The sequence below is a fragment of the Leuciscus leuciscus genome (genome assembly GCF_965113295.1).
Source record: "Leuciscus leuciscus genome assembly, chromosome: 16".
Lineage (NCBI taxonomy): Eukaryota > Metazoa > Chordata > Actinopteri > Cypriniformes > Leuciscidae > Leuciscus > Leuciscus leuciscus.
Window position 1 is genome coordinate 22370207 of NC_138740.1, and position 22045 is coordinate 22392251.

The 22045-nt window shown below is 37.2% G+C and overlaps 1 protein-coding gene across 3 annotated transcripts in view; it reads right to left on the bottom strand.

Annotated features, from left to right (window-relative positions):
- The window catches only part of cadm1a (cell adhesion molecule 1a), a 269832-nt gene extending 269492 nt beyond the window's left edge, over positions 1 to 340 (bottom strand). For 2 of the 3 annotated variants that reach the window (XM_082141149.1, XM_082141147.1), the window contains exon 1: positions 185 to 328. In XM_082141149.1, the coding sequence (XP_081997275.1) occupies positions 185 to 275 (91 nt within the window). In that variant the 5' untranslated portion in view covers positions 276 to 328. Of the gene's footprint in view, positions 1 to 184 lie in introns of all 3 variants that reach the window. The other variant, XM_082141148.1, reaches the window with a different exon arrangement.
- Between the last annotated feature and the right edge of the window lie 21705 nt (positions 341 to 22045).

Sequence of the window (22045 nt, forward strand, 5' to 3'; positions counted from 1 at the left end):
CACGACCGCTTCAGTTTCGACAACACATATCTAACTTTGTAACCCGTCGGTACTTTGAACTATCACTTTCAATCAAGACGCCACACTGTGTACAAATCTCCGCAGGCGGCGAATGTCCGTCGAGCTGGCTCAACCATTTTTGCCTTAAAATACAAGCAGATTAAAGGAAAAGCACAGTTCCTACCTGTATGGATAGCTGCCGAAATGGTGAATAAAATGAGGAGAGTAGCGAGAGATCCGTTGCTCGTGTTCGCCATGTTGGACACCTGCTTCATTCTGAAGCTCCGGAGTGAGTTGAGCTTCACCTAGAGCAACGGGAGCTGCGCGTTATGAGATGCTGGGAAAGGGCGGGAACAAACACCCATTCAAAAAGAACGTCAATGCATTTAATACAATCCTTATAGCCTACTGAACTACTCTTGATGTTATTGAACAGATTTTTTTAAAAGACAAATTTGTTTGTTTCTGTAAAAACACCCTGTTGATCAGAAGAAAGAGGCTTCCCTGCCCCTCAAAAAAAAAAAAAATTGCAATGGTAACCATTATAGTTTTCGGCAGAATGCCATCAGTGCAGTTACTATACAGTTAGCCTACTGTGTTTATTGTTAATAAAACCATAACTTAAACATATTTACCATTGTATCAATATGTATATTTTGGATATCATTCAAACTATCATAATAATAACATAGCCTAGGCTACTAATAATACAATTTTCAGTGGTACTAATACCACTGCAGCTGTACTAACTACAACAAAATATTAAAGTAGGAACATGGTTACCATGGGTGTTCACAATGTGCAACAGTATAAGGTACAACAGAAAGAGGGTGCCTCTAGTGGCGTTACCTCTGTTTCTTTTGCTTTCTCTGAATACATGCACAGACATAAAAAAATCTTGAATGTAAGATTGGAATGGAATATATATTCCATTAGAAATATCTATATTTAGGATCAAGGATTAAATGTTAACCGTGTTAAATTTTGAAAAAGGTACTGTAAATGCACTCAACTTTTTGAATGACATTGGAATAAAACACACGGTAAAAAATTATATGATCAATAAGTTATGGCAACATATGTTATTACATTGCTTTAACTCATCAAAATAAGTTAATCAATTTAATAACATAATCAATCAATACTTTTTTAAGTCAGTTTAATGTAATTTAAGTTGAAATGACTTAAACATCCAAGTTGATTTTAAGGCAGCAAAAAAAAAAAGTCAATGCATGTAATGCAAGGACAAGAGTTTAAAAAAAAATGAAAGAAAAGTAAAGAAATTGATAAAAAAACAATTGGAAATATAAAAGTGAAAGGCTTGACTATGACATTACTGGAAGCACTGTTATTAGATGTAATCAGTTCAAAAGTATTCAGAGAAAAAAAAAGACTTCCTGTTAGATATTTCTTCCCTCAATATGAAAGAGACTTCTCATCAACATAATTATGTTGACTTTTTAATATAAGTTAATTGGGTGCTTTCTCAAATTGACTCGCAGTTGGAGCCAGGGTTGCAAATTGATAAGGTAATCCAGGTAGCTCTACCCTTGGTGGCTCATTATGCTAATTCACTTGGAAGGCTCACAGGGCAAGTGCTTTGATTTTCTGGAGATGAACAGGAATTAAAGAAATGTTTATACAAGACTCAAATTTTGATGATACACCCTAATACTTATGGCTGAACATGCTTTTCCGTGTCTTCCTGGCTCAAATTCTTAGGGCATAATGACTGATTGTTCCTGGAAAAAAACAGATAAATTTAGAAACTAAAGACTAAAAGTAGATGAAGTGCTTCCTCTTGAAGATTTTCTCCCTTAAGGATTATTTTATAAGCATACAGTTCACTCTTCTTTAGTTAGACAAAAGATCAGGGGAAAGTTTCTAACATTAAGATTTCTAAAGTTTTGTTGTATGATTCAAGGTAGGATCAAAGCAATAAATTAAAATGTTATGCAGGCATGAGATACATAAGCACTCTTCCATATAGCCATATATACTCTGTTGTCAGTGATGTAAAATACATTTTAGAGTACACCTTTCCTTTAAAGAATATCAAAGCCTAGGTTAGATGAAAGAAACCCCCAAGAGTGGACAACAGACTTCACAATCTTATGTCAGAGCCAAACAGTCATGTTTTGACATTGCTGTCCTACAGGTTCTTTTTCTTAAAAAAAAAAAAAAGAAAAACAGTATGAGAGCTCTTTAGTTAATGAAATCTTCCTGTTATTTATTGATTTGCCTCAAGGGGTTTGTTCTTGCTTGCAAATAAGTGATATTCATTTGGTATCAACACTAGAGTGCACACATTGTCCCATGATACTTTCTCAGCAGGGCTCCTCTATAATTATTCATTTAACGACTTTCTCAAAGCACATGATTGTGACGGGAAAAAAGGTATTAAGGATTTGTACAGTAGACACATTTGGCTTAGGGGTTGACTATATATTAAAAGGGGTTGACACACTATGTTAAAATATACTATATTACAAAGCAGTATTGGTCTAATAAATAGGCCTATGGGCAAGATAAAATATATTCTACCCTCATTAAAAAACTATAAAACAGTAGCCTAAGGATAAATCTTATGCTTCACATTGTAGCCTAGTGTTTATTAGTATAACTTTAATATAATTATCAGATTAACTAGTGAGAAACAGTAAAACAGTCATTTTTGGGGGCTCATCTAAAACATTTATACACTCTAAAAATGTTCCTTAAATGTTCTTCAGAAATAGGCTATGTGACATTGTATTGATTATCCCTGAAAATAATTTCTATTCCTTTAAAAAAGTATCCTGAAGGCACAAATGTAAAGTTAATATTTTTGTTAAAGCGCTTACATAATAAAACAAGCTGTAAAGTGGACTTTATTATTTTATTTTGGTTTTTGTTTTTTTGTGGTGGATGTTGCTTTGTGCGGATTAACTTTTAGTTATTCGACGTAATATCTATAGGCGTTGCCAATAGTGTCAAGCACCTGTTGTCAGGTGAAACCGCCTAGCGCTTTTTTTAGACTGTTTCAGGCTCAGTTTTTGTTGTTGGACTCTTGACATAATATGGAGACGGGAAAGAGACCAATTGTTATTCTGATTATTTATTCAGCAAAATACTTGCTCAGCGAAATGCAAACAAGGACGCAACGTCACCTCCCCTCTTGAACGTACCTCGTGCCAACATTACCCCACGTTCACTTTCGTAACCATCATGAAAACAACGTTGAAATATTGGTTATAACTTAACGCATATACCCAGCTAACACACTACACGACGTTGCCACAGTTACTTACTGACAAGGTTAAAAAAATAACGGCGTGGCAACGAATCCAGGAATTTCACTTTTCCGGTTGCCACGACCTAACTACCTAAGTTCTGCTTCTTTACTTATGGCATGTAGGCCTATGCAGAAACAGAGTTTAAATTTGTTTGTTTAGTTACTATTTTAATGTTTATGATCACTTTAGTAAAGTATAGACTAGTACACTTAGGCTATAGTAGTTTAATTTCTGTATGGCTTCAATGGTGTGTTAATGTTAAACATTTAGTCTATACTTCATTCTAACATATCAGAAAGATCTAGGCCTGGAATGTTTTTTGTAAATAAAATCATTTAGTCATTCGAGTATTTATGCACAAGTGATATTTTTAGTCTGAGGAGCAGACAGGAAATGCCAAAGCTTGGTGAATCTGATACGAACATGTCTGTCCTCATCTTGTAGAAACTTAACTTGACTGGATAGGAACAGGTTGGAAAATTATGCCAGATTCCACTACGCACAGCATCTATTTCCTATACTGCTCTTGCTCTTAAAGTGCTTGGAGAAATGTGACAGAGACATACGTCAGCCACCGTTTAACACTGACTCAACTTGAAACAAGTTGGTTTCTGTTCAGGACTTGTGTCCCCAAAGGAATCTGAAAGGGAAGGCTAAAGTAACTGAGGTGATATCAGGAAGAAATGGGGATCATACAGGGAGAAAATGACAGTTTCCTCCTGATATGTGCTGTCTCCAATATGAGGACATGATTTAGGAAAGAATTGTGTCATTCAGTGATTTCTGCTCCAGTCAAAGTGTGAGACAAGTAGAACAAATTACCACGGTGTAACAGAGAGTGTCTGGACACCTGCACATGCCACAACATTCATCACTGTCAGAGAGAACCAGTTTATTATGAAATGCACAAATCATTAATCTGTGGTGAGCACAAAGGTTTTCTGTACTGAGATAATGAGGATAACAGTCGCTGCCATTGCGTAGTGTTTCATGGAAATCACAGCAGCCTGTTGTTCATTCATTGCAGTAGCTTGTGATCGCACATTCGGATCATTCTTTCACAAGTTTGATAATGCGCTGGGTGGAGGCGCCTGTTGTTAACCGCGTCCCCTGAGAAGTCTGACCAATGTCATTATTATTGTTTCTTTGCTCACTTTCCTTCTGTGTCCTTTTTTCGTCTCGAAGGGTATATACCCTATGTCGGAGTATGTGAATATGTGTCTTTATGGACCTTGTTAGGTTGCTTTTTGTCTTTCCTGTATTGTACACAACTGCCTGTGTAACTAGGCTGAGGGCTCAGGCTCCCTGTGGCATATTCACAGTGTGTCTGGAGGCTAGTTATCTAGGCAGCTTGTGGCTTTCTCATGATTGGCCCTGGTAAGCCTGACACTACTGTAATTTCACATTCTTAGCCTTATTAGTGCATGTAGAAGTTTTCTTGTTTGCTTGTTTTATTTGCATCATGTTAATTAACTTCATTCACGCGTGTTTGTGCATGCAGTTTTCTAAGTGCCACTGTTTGGGACTTTGAAGAAACAGGCCTCATTAAATTAGTTGTTTGTCCAAGCTTAATTTCTGCTTAAAACTCTTTATGTTGAGATTTAGATCATTCTTGTTAGCATTTATACTGCCTTTCAACATTTGTCCAAAAAATCTGCTATTAAAGCAACCTTGCAGAATCCCACAGTCTATACTTTTTTTTTTTTTTTTTATCTTTATGGACTTTTTCCCTTTATAGCATAGCAGGGTAGTGTGGTGTTCAGAATTTAATTGAGAATACATAAATGAAAGCCTTTAATGAAACAACAAAAGACAAAGAGAAAATCCCTCACTGCTCCTGACTGAATAACTTTTGTAACTTTAATTGTAAGGATTGACCTGTATTTAATACAGTAAAGACAGTAATACAGTTCTGTTTTACATTTGATTACTCTCTTCAATTCCTGTAGTATTTTTAAATACTACTGTTAACTCTTTCTCCGGAATTGGTGAGGTTTTCCGTCATTTATGATTCAGACACTACTCTTCTCCACCAATGTAAGTTTTTCTGGCAATGTTTCCACTGCTATACGGTTGGGAGTGCTATTATCTCGATCCAAAAACAAGTGATTGAAGATCTAAGTTAACGCGATCATCAAACATTCAACAGCATAAATCAAAACTACCTAACATTACCGAATAAAATATCGAACCCATGAAAATGCTGGTGGGGAAAGAGTTAAAAAAAACTTAAGCACTGTTCATTTGTATCTTTAATCTGTTGTATTTATTATATATATTATATATATATATGATAATAATGTGTGTGTGTATGTGTGTGTGATTCTTCAATTGTGTGTGAATTTTGTCCAACACTTTTTTTTATAGGAAGAGAAATGATAGGGTGAAGGGAGAGATCAGATTTTGACACACATTTTCAAACTCAGAATGTGTTCTGTCATTTCATTTGCATGGCTTTGAGCTACAAAACTTAAGTTAACTTTGATTCCTTATTTCTTAGGAATAAGTTACCAAGGTTGGCCTGTATCTCTTATAATTCTGTGCTGAATGTGTTACTCAAATTTTCAGGTGTTTTGTTGCATAAAATAAATGTGGGTGGACTGTATAAAAGGGAAGACTATATAAAAAGGATTTAATAACCTCACGGCTTAAGTGTTTGTATTGCTTTGGCAGAATGTGCCGTCCTTGGACATTGAGAAATAGTTACCATCGCCCCATGAGGAAAACTGCTAAGATTACAGCTTGACAGCAAGAATTCAACAATCTTTTGAGCATACCTCAATTCTCAGAGCGTTGTAAACTTCAGATTCAATACAGGTTTGTTGGTCATACAATCTAGCAGTGTTGTGTCAGCGGTGTAAGAAAGTGAATACTTTTCCTCAGAGGTTTCACTGCAGAATTTAGATGACCTTTTTGTCCTTTCCCTCAACTAGGTTAATTATTTTATAATAGTGTTGCAAAATGTAGAGCCAATAGAAATGTGAAATGTATTGATTCCTTGTCACTTTATCAGCTTTGCCCTGAGTTAAATGCATGCCTTATCAAAACACATTCCTGGTTGATTCATTTTCTGCCCCATATCTTATATTTTCACAGTTGCACCAAACTAAAATGAAATCATAATGCATGCTATTGTATTACAAGTATTGTTGCAAATAAATTCCTCTCTCTCTGACTGCGCTGATGCACCTGCATTATTGACAGAGGGGTGAAGACATGTAGGTTGACCCACTGTCTCTGTAGAGGAGTAGTTCACAGTGTCCTCTTGTAATGTGGCGTTGTGAGGTCAGCAAAAGTGCAGGCCACTGTCACTCTGATGGGAGGTCAAACCACGCACGTGAACACCCCTGAGAGACTATGTGCTTCATGAACAGGTTTGTTGCACATTATGAACTCTGTGAGAACAGGATGAAAAACACTGCAGCAAAAGAGGGTGTTTCCACACCTAGCTCTCGAAGCGGTTAGGCGTGTATATGTGAACAAACCAAGGGATCTCAGACCGCCTAAAGGGACCTCAGGGGTGGTCTGAGTATACGGTTCGTTTGTGGGTCTGTTTGTGGTTTGATTTCTTTGTGATATGTAGAAGTGATGACGTCCCGGTCTACTTTGCATTTTGTTTCAACATATGTAGCCTACTGCTTTTGAAGAAATACCGTACTATCGTGCTACAGTGTAGCCTATGCAGTTCTGGCGCCTCGGTCCCAACATACTGTACAACACGAAATACATGTTAACGCAGCGGTAGAGTTACGCTCACGTGACACTGCAGTTATTCGCAGTCATGAACGTGAATAATTTGCATGCATAAATAAATGCATAACATAATGTCGCACATTTCATTCGCGTGCTGTTCTGAGCGCGTACACACGAAGCGCGCACTCTAGAAGCTTGCAGCGCGGGAGTAGCCTACTGAGCTAAGTTATCTTTCGCGTCTTGTTGGACTTAAACTGTCAAATACACACACAAAAATACATAAACACAATCAGTTCTGTCTAAAGTGAAATGCGTGTTGCGTGTCTTTATCCGTGTTGCGTGAGCTCTTAAAGTGGCAGCAACCAAATAATACACATGCTGCCACTAGTCCTTAATTAAAACAACAAAATAGAAAATCTCTCATTGATCTTCACTGAAAAACGTCAGTAGCTTAAATAAAAATCAATGTATCATTTTTATAGTGAAGTCTATGTAGCATTTTATTTTTTACATGGGTTTATTCAATTTCGTATTTGAATGGTGCTGTGGCCTATATAGCCTACTGTGGCTGAAAAAATAAAGCACTGTTTATTTCATTTGTATAGTATGTTTTGTATTTGTAATGTGCAGCTTTGTTCTTATTTTTAATAACAAAGATAAAATGATGAAATAAAGATTTTTATCTTCGCCCACTACATGGTCTGTCTTTCATTTTTCTGTTCTATTTTGATACCTTGCAAGGCTTAGTTTTTAAATGGGGACATAAGTGTGGCTCAGTCACTCGCAAAATAATAAAAACAACATGAAAAGAATTGTGCTAAAATCATGAATCATGATTTTCCTGAAAGAAAATCGTGATATGATAGTTTTTGTCATATCGGCCACCCCTAAAAGAGGGTATAACAGAAGAACAGCGTAACAGTGCAGCGTAAAAGTAAATAAAATAAAAAAAATAAAAAATAAAAAAAACACAGAAGTACATGAGCACCCGTGGCAAAATGCGTTGAGGTGGGGAGTCTGATGAAATTAAGGATTTCTGTCCCTTCTACGACAACCTGGATGAGATTTTGGGTGGAAGCGCTTGTGCTTGTCTGACAGATGTTGTCAAAGGTGGAAGTGTGCACATGCAAAATGCACAGAAAGGTGGGATCTGAGTTCTATTGAGGTTGTGGTGTGAACAAGAAAGGGTCTGAGATCATTTCAATGCAGAAGAGGATCAAAAAAGGAACCGGGTTCTCTTTTGAGTCCACTACATTGTGAACACCAAAAGGACTGAGGTCACTTTCGGCTGGTTCGCTTTCTGGTTCACTTCTTTTAAAACGAACTATATTTGAAAACACCCAGAGTGTCCAGGACTTCAGTGCAGAGTTCAGAGCCGTCCATAGTATAGCAGTCAAATGCAAATGTGCTAAAAGTAGTGATATCACCCACTTTACTTTACCATGCGAAAATGCTAGCACCAAAAATCTAGATGGCCACATGTATATTTATTTTAGAAGAGCTAAAACGATTCTGGAATTGTGAGCATTTATGTAAGTCTCACTTGACCTGGTCTTTCAAATCGAGTGGCTGCAGTCCACTTCACCCTCATCTTGAGTGTCAGTGTGAGAAGACATTTTGCTCTAATAGAGGGTCCACATAAAAGACAGTTCCTGACCTCCATTTGCCTCTAAAACCCACCGGACACTCTTTTAAATCAGAGAAGGTGCTGACCTCCTGTATGCCCTGACTTAAAGAGTTACTGTTACTGCTAATGCAACTGCTCAGTCACTCAAATATGTTTCTAGTCGGTGAATGAATGATGAAGCACACCTTTAATTGTAAGTCACTTTGTGTTCAAATGCATACATATTTTAATCGAAATTCTGTAGGCATCACTTACAGTAAATGTTTTAACCTGATTGCCAACTAGATTAAGGTAGTATTCTTCTGGATATATGAATTAATATTTTGAATACTTTGAATTATAAATTATATAATCCACATTGATTTCATTTATTAAATTAAAGCCTCCTGCCTAGAGAATGTTTTTTTTATTTATTTTTTTTATAATGAAAGGCTGCTAAATCTAAAGGGCTTTGTTTATTTCAGACAATATTTAACTTGCCTTCATGTTCATGAACTTTGGAGAGGGTCAATCAAGTTCGGTGCTTCTCCATCCTGCAGTACACTTCAGAGACAGATCTAATAGACACAGAGATGAAAAAAACATTTTGTTCCTGCCACAGACTGTGTTGAGTGGCAAGCTGCCCCTCACAGCCTTCCGGTGCTAACAGCCAGATCCGTCAAGCCAGGCTGATTGCCACACCGGAAAAGAATGACAGTGTATGTAATTCCCAACAGGAGAGCGGGGACCAGGGGCCAGCATGTACTCTGACTCCAAGTTTCAGGAGGAATTAATGCTTAAAAGACCCACAAATCGCTCAGACAGGATGCTCTGGTATCTCCAATTTGTCCAAAGTGAACAGGAAAATGAGAAGAGTGGCTGGGTGATCATGATCTTAATTATCATTCTGAGACTGACGTTTTGTGAAGCAATGAGTCGGTGTCTGCTTTATAGTTTTTCAAAAAATATTGTCAGACACAAAGGTAATCATTATTGTTTCAGGACATGCATTCCTAACCCTAACCCTAACACATGCAGGTTTTAAAAAGTATTATTATATTTCCCCCCCAAGGTCCACTTATAATTGGCATCATTCGCCAATAATAATTGTGTACAATTGCATTCTTATGTGTGGAGAAAAGGTTGTAATTTAGGATCTCTATTTTATGTTGTCTACTCAAGTACTTGAAAGAAGCTCTCGCTTAGCCCAATTCTCTAAAATAAGTATAGGGTCACGTAGTTATTCGATTTCTTTATATGTATAATATTATTTATATATTTCTGATATTTTTGACAGGAAATTTGCGCTAGTTCTAAATGTTATCCTAAATTTATAAGTGCAAACTTATTGATGAATCATGGATTATGCATTACCCTAGTTTAAATATTCAATTTAATACGTTTTTTTTTTTTTTTTTTTTTTTTTAAGGCATAAAAGTTATCTTCTCTTTACTAAGTGTATTTCTTATCTTGTAGCTCTGTTTGGTGCAACTAGTGGTGTAGACAATACACACTTTACCTTCAAACTCTACAGTTAAGCACTTCTGTTCTGAGCTGTGAGGTGGTTTGTGGGATTGTTATGTTATGTGATGTGATATACTGTATCTACCCCTCATAATCATAGTTTCTTTGAGACTATGGACCGTCACTCAGGCTTAATTTGACAACATAGTAAAAATAGACTATGACTCAAAAGCAGTGCATCAGGCAGGGATCCTTTTTGTGATTGTGTGTAATAGGAGAGCTCTGATTTTAATTATGCGACTCATAGATGGGATCAATGGCTAAATCAGAGAAAGTATACAAAAAGTGGAAATATAAAAAAAATAAGTAACATTATGCTACTATAGACTTAAACGTACAATATGTAATTTTTTTCGCCGCTAGGGGTCGCTAACCTCTTACAGTAACAAAGGCGTAGTTTGATGACGCAACATTTGCTAAGAATTATGGATCTTGTCGTCAACGTCAAGCTGACCGATCTAATAATGTTTATGGATGAATAAATACATCGATGTTTTTATCATGACTGTGATATGAAGCAGGTCGGGATTGCTTAGAGACAGCTATATCAGCTCCACACGCGACGCGAGTCCCGCGGATATAAAAGGAATATGGACATTTCATTCTACCGAACTACACGCAAGTGCAGAATTACTACTCGCAGGTCAGTTTATTAGACAAATTAAACTTGTGAGGTAACGCAGCGCTGTTTCACTTGGTCTAACATTAACGTTACACTATCACACTAAACTGCATTTGAATGTGTTGAAATTTATGTTATTCTATGTGTTAGTTTGTCTGTATGAGACTAGCAGTAAGCTAGATCAACATTAGAATAACATACAGATCATATTCTAACATTTGTTGAACTATATAACATTGATTAGTTATCTGTAAATGTGCTCACCTGTTTAATAAAGTACGTGTAGGAGCGGTCGAAGTCGCGGACGTGGAGCTCTCGGCATCTCGAAAACGCCACGCTGATATTGATTCTCGTTTTAGTTCTCCTTTTTTATCCAAAGTCTGCTTGCCATGGTCCATAATGTTTGAATGAAACAACAACAGCGTGCAGATAGACATTACGAACTACACAGTTGTCCAAGTCTGTCGCCTTGGTTACTATCTATGGTTACTATCAGAGGGCTCTGGTTACTATGGCAGTACGAGCGGAAACCAGGGAGAACGCGGATATGACGCCATTGACGGCGACAAAACGGAAATAAATTACAAATTACATAAATTGGCCTTTGCTAATTACATATCTACATTATCTAAGTCTTAGATAGACCAAGTTAGATTATTGTATTATTTATCAGGGAACAGCTTGTATGGTTCTAAATTTAAAGCAAATGCAGTCTTTATAAATTGATGGAGCTGTAATCCTCAATGTAAAAGCATGCCTCTCTCCTTGTGGAAGCATTTCTTCCCTTTACTTGGAGTTCTGCTCTGTAATCGTCAGTGTAGTGTGTAAAAAAACAAAAAAAACATGTTTATTTAATGACTTTGTAGAAGGTTGAGTATCCCAGATCTATCCTTGATTATAATCATATACCATGAAAAATGTTTTTATGTGATTCCTTACGGGAACAGAGACTTGTGTAGCGCGCAACGTAACTGACGTGCTACACCCAGTAATGGTGTTCAGTATGGGCCACAATGATCAGAAGTAAGGGACGTCTACTGGATGGAGGAAATGGTGAAACAGCTAAGTGAATAGTCGACAATTTTGTTCTGATTCAGATAAAATATTATATTGAAAGGAAGACATTGTTCTCTTTGTAGTTTGTTTCAATAAGATTAACCACATTTGAACAATTAATCAATGACAGTCAGTAAATCAAAAACATTGTCATCAACTCTTTTGTTGTTTCTTCTAGGATGAAAGATTCAACAGCTTAACAGCTTCAATTCAATTTGATGAAGTTTCACACTTTTCATTCAATGTGTAAATAAAGTAAACTCTCAAAAACCCATTATTGTGTCTTTCCCTTTCACCTTGACCAAAGTAAATTACAATAATAACTTCCACTTTTCTTTTCAAAGCAAACAGAATTCAAGAATCAAACGACTCAATTGATAAGAGTTCGCGAATCAAATGTCTCAGTTCAAAGAGTTGTGTAACTCTCTTTCGATCATTTCAAGTTCCAAAAAATAAAGTCTCTCCTTTTCGAAGGCAAAAATCAAACAAATTCGACGAAATAGAGTCTTTTGTTTCCAAAAAACAAGAAAATCATATTTGTCCTACCATTTTATGGTTTCAAAGCACAGTTCAAAGTGGAAACGGTCCGTGGGCAGCAAGCTCGCCATTTGTGCACATATAATAGTGTCGTTTAATCAGACGATTCCTCTCCAGGAGATTATATTTGGCACAAAGCAGGAAACTCTCGTGGGAGATCATGTTCACATCTGACAGAACAAAAAAACCCAGCCAAAGCGAGATAGAATCACTATTTCACACCAGGAAGATTAATAACAGTGCTTCACTCTGAGATCCGCTCGATCTATTCTCCTCCGATTTCCACTTCACTCTTTTCTCTCTCCGACGACAACACTTCAGGCTGACACATCCAAAGTCCAACTTTCCAGGTGCACTCGATCACAATTTCTTAAAAGATTAACGTTTAGCGCAAAGAGTTTCTGGAGAAACACTCCGTAGCCTACTGCTGTTTACTCTAATCGGCTCTGATCTGACTCTCTCTCGTCTGCTCATTGCTGAAAGCAGCGCCGGCGCGACCTGTGCGTGGACTTTATAAATGTGCCGCTACTTTCAAGCCAACCACTCACGGTCTTAAATACAAAAACTATTCAACTATAAACTATTTAATAGAGTGGTATATAAACTGTCTTTACATGGTTTGCACGTTGAAACCACTGTAGTTTACCGTCCCTGTTTTTAAAATATATAATTTTTTACGGTGAAAACATTTTTAGTAAAATACGTAGTGAAACATATTGTAAAATACATGCAATATTCGGTCATGTTTCGACCTTGCGTCTATAGCTCATTAACATTCGAATGTAATTTCCTGTACACAGTTCTAATATCAACATTATCATTGGTTGCATTACAGATGCATCATGCACCATTCAATAATTTTTGTTTCTGAAAACCCCCTGGTACCACAGTGCACATCATGTTGCACTTTATATCACTGCAGACATGGACAGATTAGAGAAGGCTGAGTTTCCAGAGGACAGAATCGATGCTCTGGAAATGAGTGACATGCAAATGTTTCTTGCACATGTAGTTGATGTCATGAAACTAAAGGTAACTGTCAAACTGTAGCAAAGGAAAGTACATAATGTGCCAATGTGTCTTTTGTTTTTAAATATAAAGGGGTATAAAGGGTTTTCTTATTGTACTATTTGTATATTGTCTATTTGTACACGTTAGTTCAAATGTATATTGACATTTACAATAAAAAAAAAATTGCATCATCTTAATGTTTTTTTGGTTGTTTGTTTTTAAAATTGTATAGACCTGATAGTTCCTTTGTATCTTTGATGGTCATTAGCTTTGATGTTATATTAAAACAGTCTTTGCCTAATTGAATGCCAAATAAATAATATAACATAATATTTCGATGAACGCAAGCTGCAAGATATAACTTTTGGGGGAAAATTTTGAACAAGTGCTTTAACAGCGTCAATACAATGCGAATGAACTGCTGGAAACATATTTCCGGTTAATTTGTGTCAAGTGACGTCACAGGCAGAGGAAGCGCTGGTGTCTGAGCGTGCAAGTCTGGCCCTGTCCCAAATGGCGCACTTCATGTGGACTTCGGTCTTGTGGACTTAAATTGCACGTGCTCGCTGAGTCTACGAGTCCGTAGGCCGTCCCATTCAGCATTTTAATGCTATGAAGTGTGCTCAGCAGCGCCCCTTTGTACCCTTTGTACCCTTGAAGCGGTCTTCCACGAAGCCCGCATAGATGCTGGCTCCACACACTTTAACTACCCAGGAATCCTTGCGAAAGGCCAATCAGACAACGGATGGGAGGAGATTTCGCTCACGGACAATTGTTGACATGGATGAGAAGAAAATATTATGGTTTTTATGACCTAGATGTACATTTTACCAGTTGTTACCTACAGTTTATACAAACATTATGGTCATCGACCAGTGGTTGATGTCTCAAACATAATAATAGCGCGTTGAATAATACGATCGCATATGATTCATTAAATAAATAGAACCGAATGTCAGGGCTTTACTGAGTCATATCATATGTAAACATAGTATGAATATTGAAACCTGTAAATTCATCTGAAACTCATGCACATTTTCATTATGTGTTAAAATTGTAATCTTAGTTCAAATGGAACATTATGTATTATTATGTACAACTGTATAAATCATTTAAATAAGCATGATGTATCTATTGTCTAATGCCCAGGTGGCATGCATAATATCAAAATACAGAAATGTAAAATTAGGCTGTGTAGTTGACATGGAGATAAGACGTCGGAGCGCAAAAATGTGATTTCTCCTGTCCAACAACAACCAGACCGTTATTTCCGGCGTGACGATCGAGTCTGTCCCAAAAATACCTCTCAATGGACCCCTCGTGGACTCGTGCCAAGGGCCCTATAGGTCTGCACTACATGACGTCACCAAAGTGTGGACTCTGAGGAAGTCCACAAGTCCGGAGTGTTCCATTTGGGACAGGGCCTCTGAGAGTGCAAGTGCAAGTCTGCAGCCAGACGCTATTGCTACTGTTGGTTCACAGAGGTGTCAGTCACTGCAGCACAATGTGTGATTGGGTAAATCTCTTTTCCATCTAGAACACTCTTTTTCTTTCCTTTTTTTAACTTTTAACTTTTTATTGGTAGCCAGTGTTACCCGGGATACACTTGCATTACTGATGTTGGTACAAATGTTCAGTGATTCTAATTATTGTTGTTTTGGCAGAAATATTGACAATAAAACTCCAAAAGTGACTGAATTATTCACATCCAGAAGAAAAGGAATTTAAAAACAATTTTGCTGACAAGTTGTGTATTTTCCAATGGAAAGAAAATAACAAATAATTAAATTTCACATGCTTTATAGACTTTTTGTGTGTTACACACTTGTGTCGCAAGGCTCGTTGTATTTGCTATTCATTATCCCCATTGCCTGAAGAAAGAAAGCATTCTGAATAGAGGTTTGTTGAATTTTGATGGCACCATCTGGAAAAGTGAATTTTAAACAGAGCACTGTTCATTTCAAAGGACAAAATGTAAAAATGAGTAGGGTTCGAGAGGAAGATAAGTCCTTCATTGTCAGACTAGATCTATCTAAATTAAATCAGTGCGTTCATTGGGAAATTCTTGTTGAAATGTGGAATGTGACATTTTCCTACTTTATAACAGCATGTTTCTAAGTTGGTGGGAATGGATCATGAATACAGAGCAGAGAGATGTTGAAATGAAACTGTCTTCCATGTCCAAGCTAAATGACTTGTCTTGTGTTATGAGATACTTGATGTTTTACAAAACTTTTTCTGTCACGACAGCGTAGTAGTAAGAGCCTTTATTGGTGGATTTTATATATATATATATATACACACACACACACACACATCATAAATCATTAGATGTTTATTTTAAATGCTTTGAATTCCTGTACTATTGTTCAAGAATGTTATATATATACTATTGTTTAGAATGAATACATAACCATAAAAACTACAAGTACAGGAGCCACTTTTTGGTCCCTATTGCATATACACTTGAAAAGAGCAACGAGCTTTTTGTTATTTTTCAACTTTTGGAATCTGACAGCTCCTTAGCTCTTGTGGCCTCATGGGATAGAAAAAAATGTCCATTGGTTCCACACTTCAGATTCTTGGCGGATGCAGTAGGTCATCCGGGTTTTGTTCACCTACTGTATCATGAATACTGGGCATTTTTGGATATTATGCAATAGTAAATGGGGCAAAAGTAGTTACAAAGGTGTGATAATGAAAAGAAAAAAGAAAAAAAAAACATTTCCGAAGAGCTGGCACATTGTCTCAAACTCAGCTCCCAGTGGTGTTCACCTTTACAGTACAAGGTTGATGGGTGAACCTAGCATGACTACCATCTTCTAGTTAAATCTGAGCACTGATATACTGTATAATAGAAAAAGCTGTGTGTTGACAGTCACATCTTTTTCTTTTTATTCTGCAGCAGAGCTGCGGAACAGTGAGACAAATGAAATGGTGGCTAACAGGAAGTTAAACAGGAATATTTGTCAAGCCAAAGGGCCTGTTTACATCTGGTCAATTCATGCGTGTTCTCTGATTGGATAGCTATCCGATTGTAAAAAGACCAGTTGTAAATGCCCTCCGAAACACTTTTGAGACAGATTTAAATTCAATCACTCAAACTACTTCAGGAGGTGGTTTGAGACGCATTACAGACTAAACTGGACTTTTGTGTAAAGTGTAAAGGCATCTGGTTGTTATCACCATGAATGAAACTTTACTAGTACCAGTTTGCAACAATTATTAGTTAACACCAAGTTGTTACCAACAAAATATTAGTGCATTCCTGGAACTGGGCGTCGCTTTCTGCCAGGACTTTTACGGGCTTTCCCCAAATCACGGACGTGACCTCACTGTCTGGGTTAGCTGTAGCATAAGCCATCAGGCAAGTGTTATTTAAATAAACTCCTGATGTACTTACAAACTTTCCAATGCCTCGAGTACAGAGCCTACTACTGTAGAAGTTTGGTACCATTCCGGGCATTATTAGTGGGGTAATTTACGAGATACAAACTAAGATCCATTAGCGCCTGCACTAAGCCATTCGGCTGATATCTCTAAATAAGCTCTAACTTTAATAATGTTCGACCAAGGGGAAAAAGGCTTCTGGGGGGGTGTTTGGCTCGAGGTCATGGTGCAAAGGACCCTAGGTTGAAATTACTCCGAACCATCCCTTTAAATAATAAGAATAGTTGTTGTTGTTGTTTGGCTTTATGTGGCTGTTTATTGTTTTGATGGAAATTTAACCTAATTTAAAGGTATAGCGGAGGATGTTTTACTTCCTGGTGGGTAGTCTAAACTATTGGTCCTCCTAATTGTCAATCATTCTGGTGAATCAATCAAACTTTTCAAAAAGTGGAGAGGGCGGGTCTTATCTAAAATTTGGAAAGATCCTCCGCTATACCTTTAATGGAATATTTATCAATTTTTTTAAGAAAAACACATCAGGAATAAATAGGCATAATTAGGTAAAATTAATTATTTGATTTGAGTTATATATTGTCAAAAAACTGAATTATAAATGTGTTTGACTAAAATCCCTTGTTTTTAATTTCTTTGAATTGTGATTCAGCAAATTCCTCTTCCTGCCATTTCAATTCCAAATTTTAACATCCTGTGGAGCATGGAATATTCCAATTCTTGCTTATGAACTGAAAGGAAGCCAATTCTTACATTCTGAATATTGCTCAACTCTGCGTGACTGCTCTAATCATGACTTTCAACAAACTAAAGATCTCTACAGTTCCACAACTGTTGTTTTGAGCTAAAGCCTGAAAGACAAGCACTTCAAACACTTTTTACAAACTAAATGCACTGATTCAAAACTTGCAGTAATGGGTTTCTCAGTTATTTGCTGAAGTTATATAAATCAAATTAGAATAAACAGTAAGTGAATGTACTTAAATGTAAAAGAAGAAAAAGACCGAAAGCAAACTGGCAGTCAGAAAGAACCCATCACCTCAAACTCATTAAAAACTAGGAACCAGCACACACGCCTGCACCAAAACATTCTTTTCATTATATCTGAGAACCTGTGGCAGCCTGGTAGGGGAGTTTTAGACAGCCTAGGTTGTTAACTTTATAGTTTTCACTTGGACCCCATTGCAGTTAATTACTCAAAACCAAAGTATGGGTGAAAAAGCAAGAATATAATGTCAGAGAGTCCGTGTTTACAAGCGTAGTGGTTTTAATAGCTGTAAATTTGGTCTAAGGTACTACATATTTCCTAGGACCTGCTGTGTCAATTTACATTAGCCTATAGAAATCAATATAGGAAGTACACAAAACCTGAAAAAAAACATTACTGCTTGATTGTCTTCTAAGAAAATCTGAACATTTGCACTAGAAAGCTGTGGATTATCATTAACTTGAAATTATGTTTTCATAAATTAGATCTAAAATGAGCCGTGTTTATAGAAGTTTATGTAAACACATGAGCAGAGAAGAACAGAATGTTTAGGAGCTAATTGGAAGGTCCTGGTTAGTGAGCAAATCTGCGCCCACATCTAGTTATTAAAAGTTTAGTGTTTAACTTTAAGCAACTACTAATTAACTTTTTACACATTTGCTGAATTCAGCCCACATATTTATCTCTAATTCCATCTGCCAGTAGTGATCTAGCGTTCCCCCTTTGACCAGGTACATCTGTGCACATGTCAGCATCGCCCCAGGCAATGGAAATGGCTCGGTCACTTTGCTAGCAGGACATATTAACTGATTACCTCTCAAGCCCAATCCAACAAACAGTGCCTGCTACCCAGTAAGGGATGACAATTTCTCCATTATCCACACAAAACCTGAGATCACCCTCCCTTCAGCACTGCTCATCTTCTCCCTCCTTTCACATTAGTTGTCAATAAACCTCCCAATGGGGTAATTTGCACTTTAAGATCGGTTCCTAATTTTTTGGGAGAAGATGTTGATGTGAATCATTCCTGCGTAAAGTATTATTATGCATCCGTTTGTAAATTAGCTAGCGAGTCGGGAAACATTTAGAGCCAACATAATTCCCTTGTCAGTCATCTGCCATTTTTTACTATGCTAAATACCCACAGTCCATTTTCCATCTGCCTCTCTGAGTCCTCATACAAAACAATGAGTCCCAGGGTAGCCCCACTGACTATGTTATCAAAGACGTACAGTATGCGAATGTAAATGCACAGTTCACTGCCGTTATGACAAAGCACAGAGCGGATTGTAAACAAATAAACCATGTGCGCACTGGTATTTTGGAAGAAGCGGGATACTTGGTGAGGGCTGTGGGACTGTGTTTGGAGTTTGTCTCATGTTTACTCTTGGGGCTTTTGTGCTTCTTGGACATCAGCCACAAAAATATGTGGCTATTGTTGGTGAGCTGCAGCCATTGTTCAAAAGCATTGTTTTGTTTATCCTTGCTCTTTCAACACTATGCTTCGTTTTCAGTGACCGTTTTTCTCAGATTTCAGTCCCTGGATCCATCCTGCTGTCTGTTCCTTTTTATCCGTTTAATTCCCTAGCCACTCTTGAGGACTTTGGAAATCTTGCTTCAGATAGGCCGTTTAATTAAAATCATAATTAAAGATGATCTAATCGAGAGAACGCACCTGCTGCACTTCAGGAACAGTGAGCATTGGATGGATTACAGTTGCTAGTGTTAAGTGGTACCTTGTTCCTAATTGGTTTTAATGGCAAATGCTCTGTGAGAATCCAACACCATTCTATGGATTAATTTATATCACTTGGAATCTTAATTTAATCTTGATCGCAACACACTTGAAAACACATCTGGGAGTTCGGATTTAAGTGAAAGTGCTGAATCTTTTTTGTTTTTTTAAGGAACAACCAAACAAGGAAAAAATATTGCTAGTCTAACTCTGTCCTCATATACAGTATGTGCATTTTATACTTAATGAAGGGTATATATATATATATATATATATATATATACATACACTATCATTTTGAAATGATTTTTGGGTTACATTTCTGCAAAATGATAATATTGCACTGATTATTGCACATTTTGTGGGACTTTCAAAGCAAAATATTCAGTGAGTGCCTAGTGCTAAAAATGTGTTCAGATTTCTCCAAAACAGATGAACCTGAATGTGGAAAACTGTATTACAATGGTTGTCATTTAAGAAATTAAATGTCTGGTGAGTGCCGCTAAAATGTTAACACTGGAATTTTATCACATTGTGTCAAGTAGTACTACAAGAAGCTGCAAAATCTATCAAAAATCACAGCCAATCAGAAGAGCGTGGGGGCGGGCTCTCTCTGCAAGCACACGACACTCAAAACCAAAAAAGTAGCCTACATGATCAAATTCATAAATACTACACCATTTTAACATTATTAAAAATACTGAGTGACTGAAACAATCTTTGTTATAGAATAATTTGTTCACACTGAGTTCACAAGATCTGAGATCCATATCCATTGTTGCTTTCAGTAGGCTACAGCTATAAAAAGGTCAAGCAAAATGATATTCAAACTCACACAAAGCACATGAAAAGTACCTGAGATTATCATTGTCATACTTTGTGTGTTGTTCTATTCCCAATGTCACAGAAAAATAAAAACTGTTTCTAAAATAGAATCGTCGCGCATCACTGTCGTGGCTGGTTAGGACAAAAACTCTGATTGACATGGAATACACATATTTTGTCGCGGCGCGTCTGGTTAGAACACGGTGTAAAACCGGTATGTTAAACACTAAACCTAATCCTAAATGATAATGTTAACAAAAGCAAATCATATAAATGATCAAATAAATGAATTGTATGTAAATTGAATTTAATAAAGACAGTGGGCTAATGAATTAACAAAAGTCTGATGTGTATTTTACTTTTAATACCTCTTAAAGTCCCACTCCGATCATATTTTGATTTATTTTTAAACATTCTCAGTGGTCTTTAAATGATGATTATGCCGTTTTTAGCCAAAATCACAAAACCTGTGCCGTTTTCTGGGACTTCGCTTCAGCAGAGCGGCAGTAGCTCATTAGCAATTCGCCTCTGCGTTGTGGGCGGAGCCGTTGGCTGAAGCGAGATACATAGGCAGCAACAGCCTCTTTCTGTCTTTCTTTCTTTCTGTCAACACAGAAAACATTTCATCACTGGATAGTTTTTTTCGTTTAATTAAAGTGTTGTTTTATGTCAGCTGAATGTCCGGAACGCTTTTCAGAGAAGATAAGGCAACTTTTTTAGCACAATTCACACCCAGCGGCAATTCAGAAAAAGAAAAAAAAATCTCCGAATGCTCCACACGAAACTTTGGTCTTCCGACCTTTTACCGCCGTGTCGATTTATTTTGATTAATATGTGCGAGGGAGAGAGAGCAAGACAGCGCTTAGTTTGGAGACGGTGAGGTCTTGTTTACATTTTCGCCTGGCTCCTAAGACAGAGAGTGCGCGCGCGCGCGTCCGGGTCTCTCTCTCTGCTCGTTCTTTCAGTTATAAACATGTCCTGTCACAAGCGCAACAGTTCATCTACATTACTCACCGATCAAATAAGACTTTGGCGGGACAAAAAATCACTTTGGCGGGCGCTAAAACAAGTTCAATGCAGGAAAATTCATGCGTGAATTTAACTGAGTAGTACATGACCATGCACTCGCACAAATGCGACCACATAACATTTTAACTCGCACATTCTCAAAAAATGGTCGCAGTCTGGAACCAATCCATTCATCTCTCACAGCAACATGTTTTGGTAAAGCATGAAAGCTAATACCAATATCTCTCCTCTTAGCATTGCAACCCGCTACCGCACATAGGTATTGATCCGCCATCGTCTTCTCTACTCCTCAGAACCTGAGCGTGCGGGGCGGAGGGGAGTATGAGCTTGTGGCCCCGCCCAGTGGAGTTACTACGTCACAACTCCAGTCTATTTTAGCCGGCATTTTAGCGTCTGCTACTGATTCACAGCCATTTGAATGCAGAAATACTCAGAAATACAACTTTGAGCTTATTTTTCTCAAGATATGTCCTCTAGCATAAGAAAAATGCCACAAGAACATGTTAACACCTAGAAAAACATGATTTTCATCGGAGTGGGTCTTTAACAAAATACCCGTTAAGTGCTTTTACAGTATAGAAAACGACATTTATTACCCTGAAATGAATGCAGTTCACCTTAAATATCATTCAATCACCCATGTAAATATCAGTAGACACTGTATGAATGAGATGGGGAAAATCAGTACCCCACGCCACACATAGTAGTAGGTTTCAATAACACTTAATAGTATACAACACCA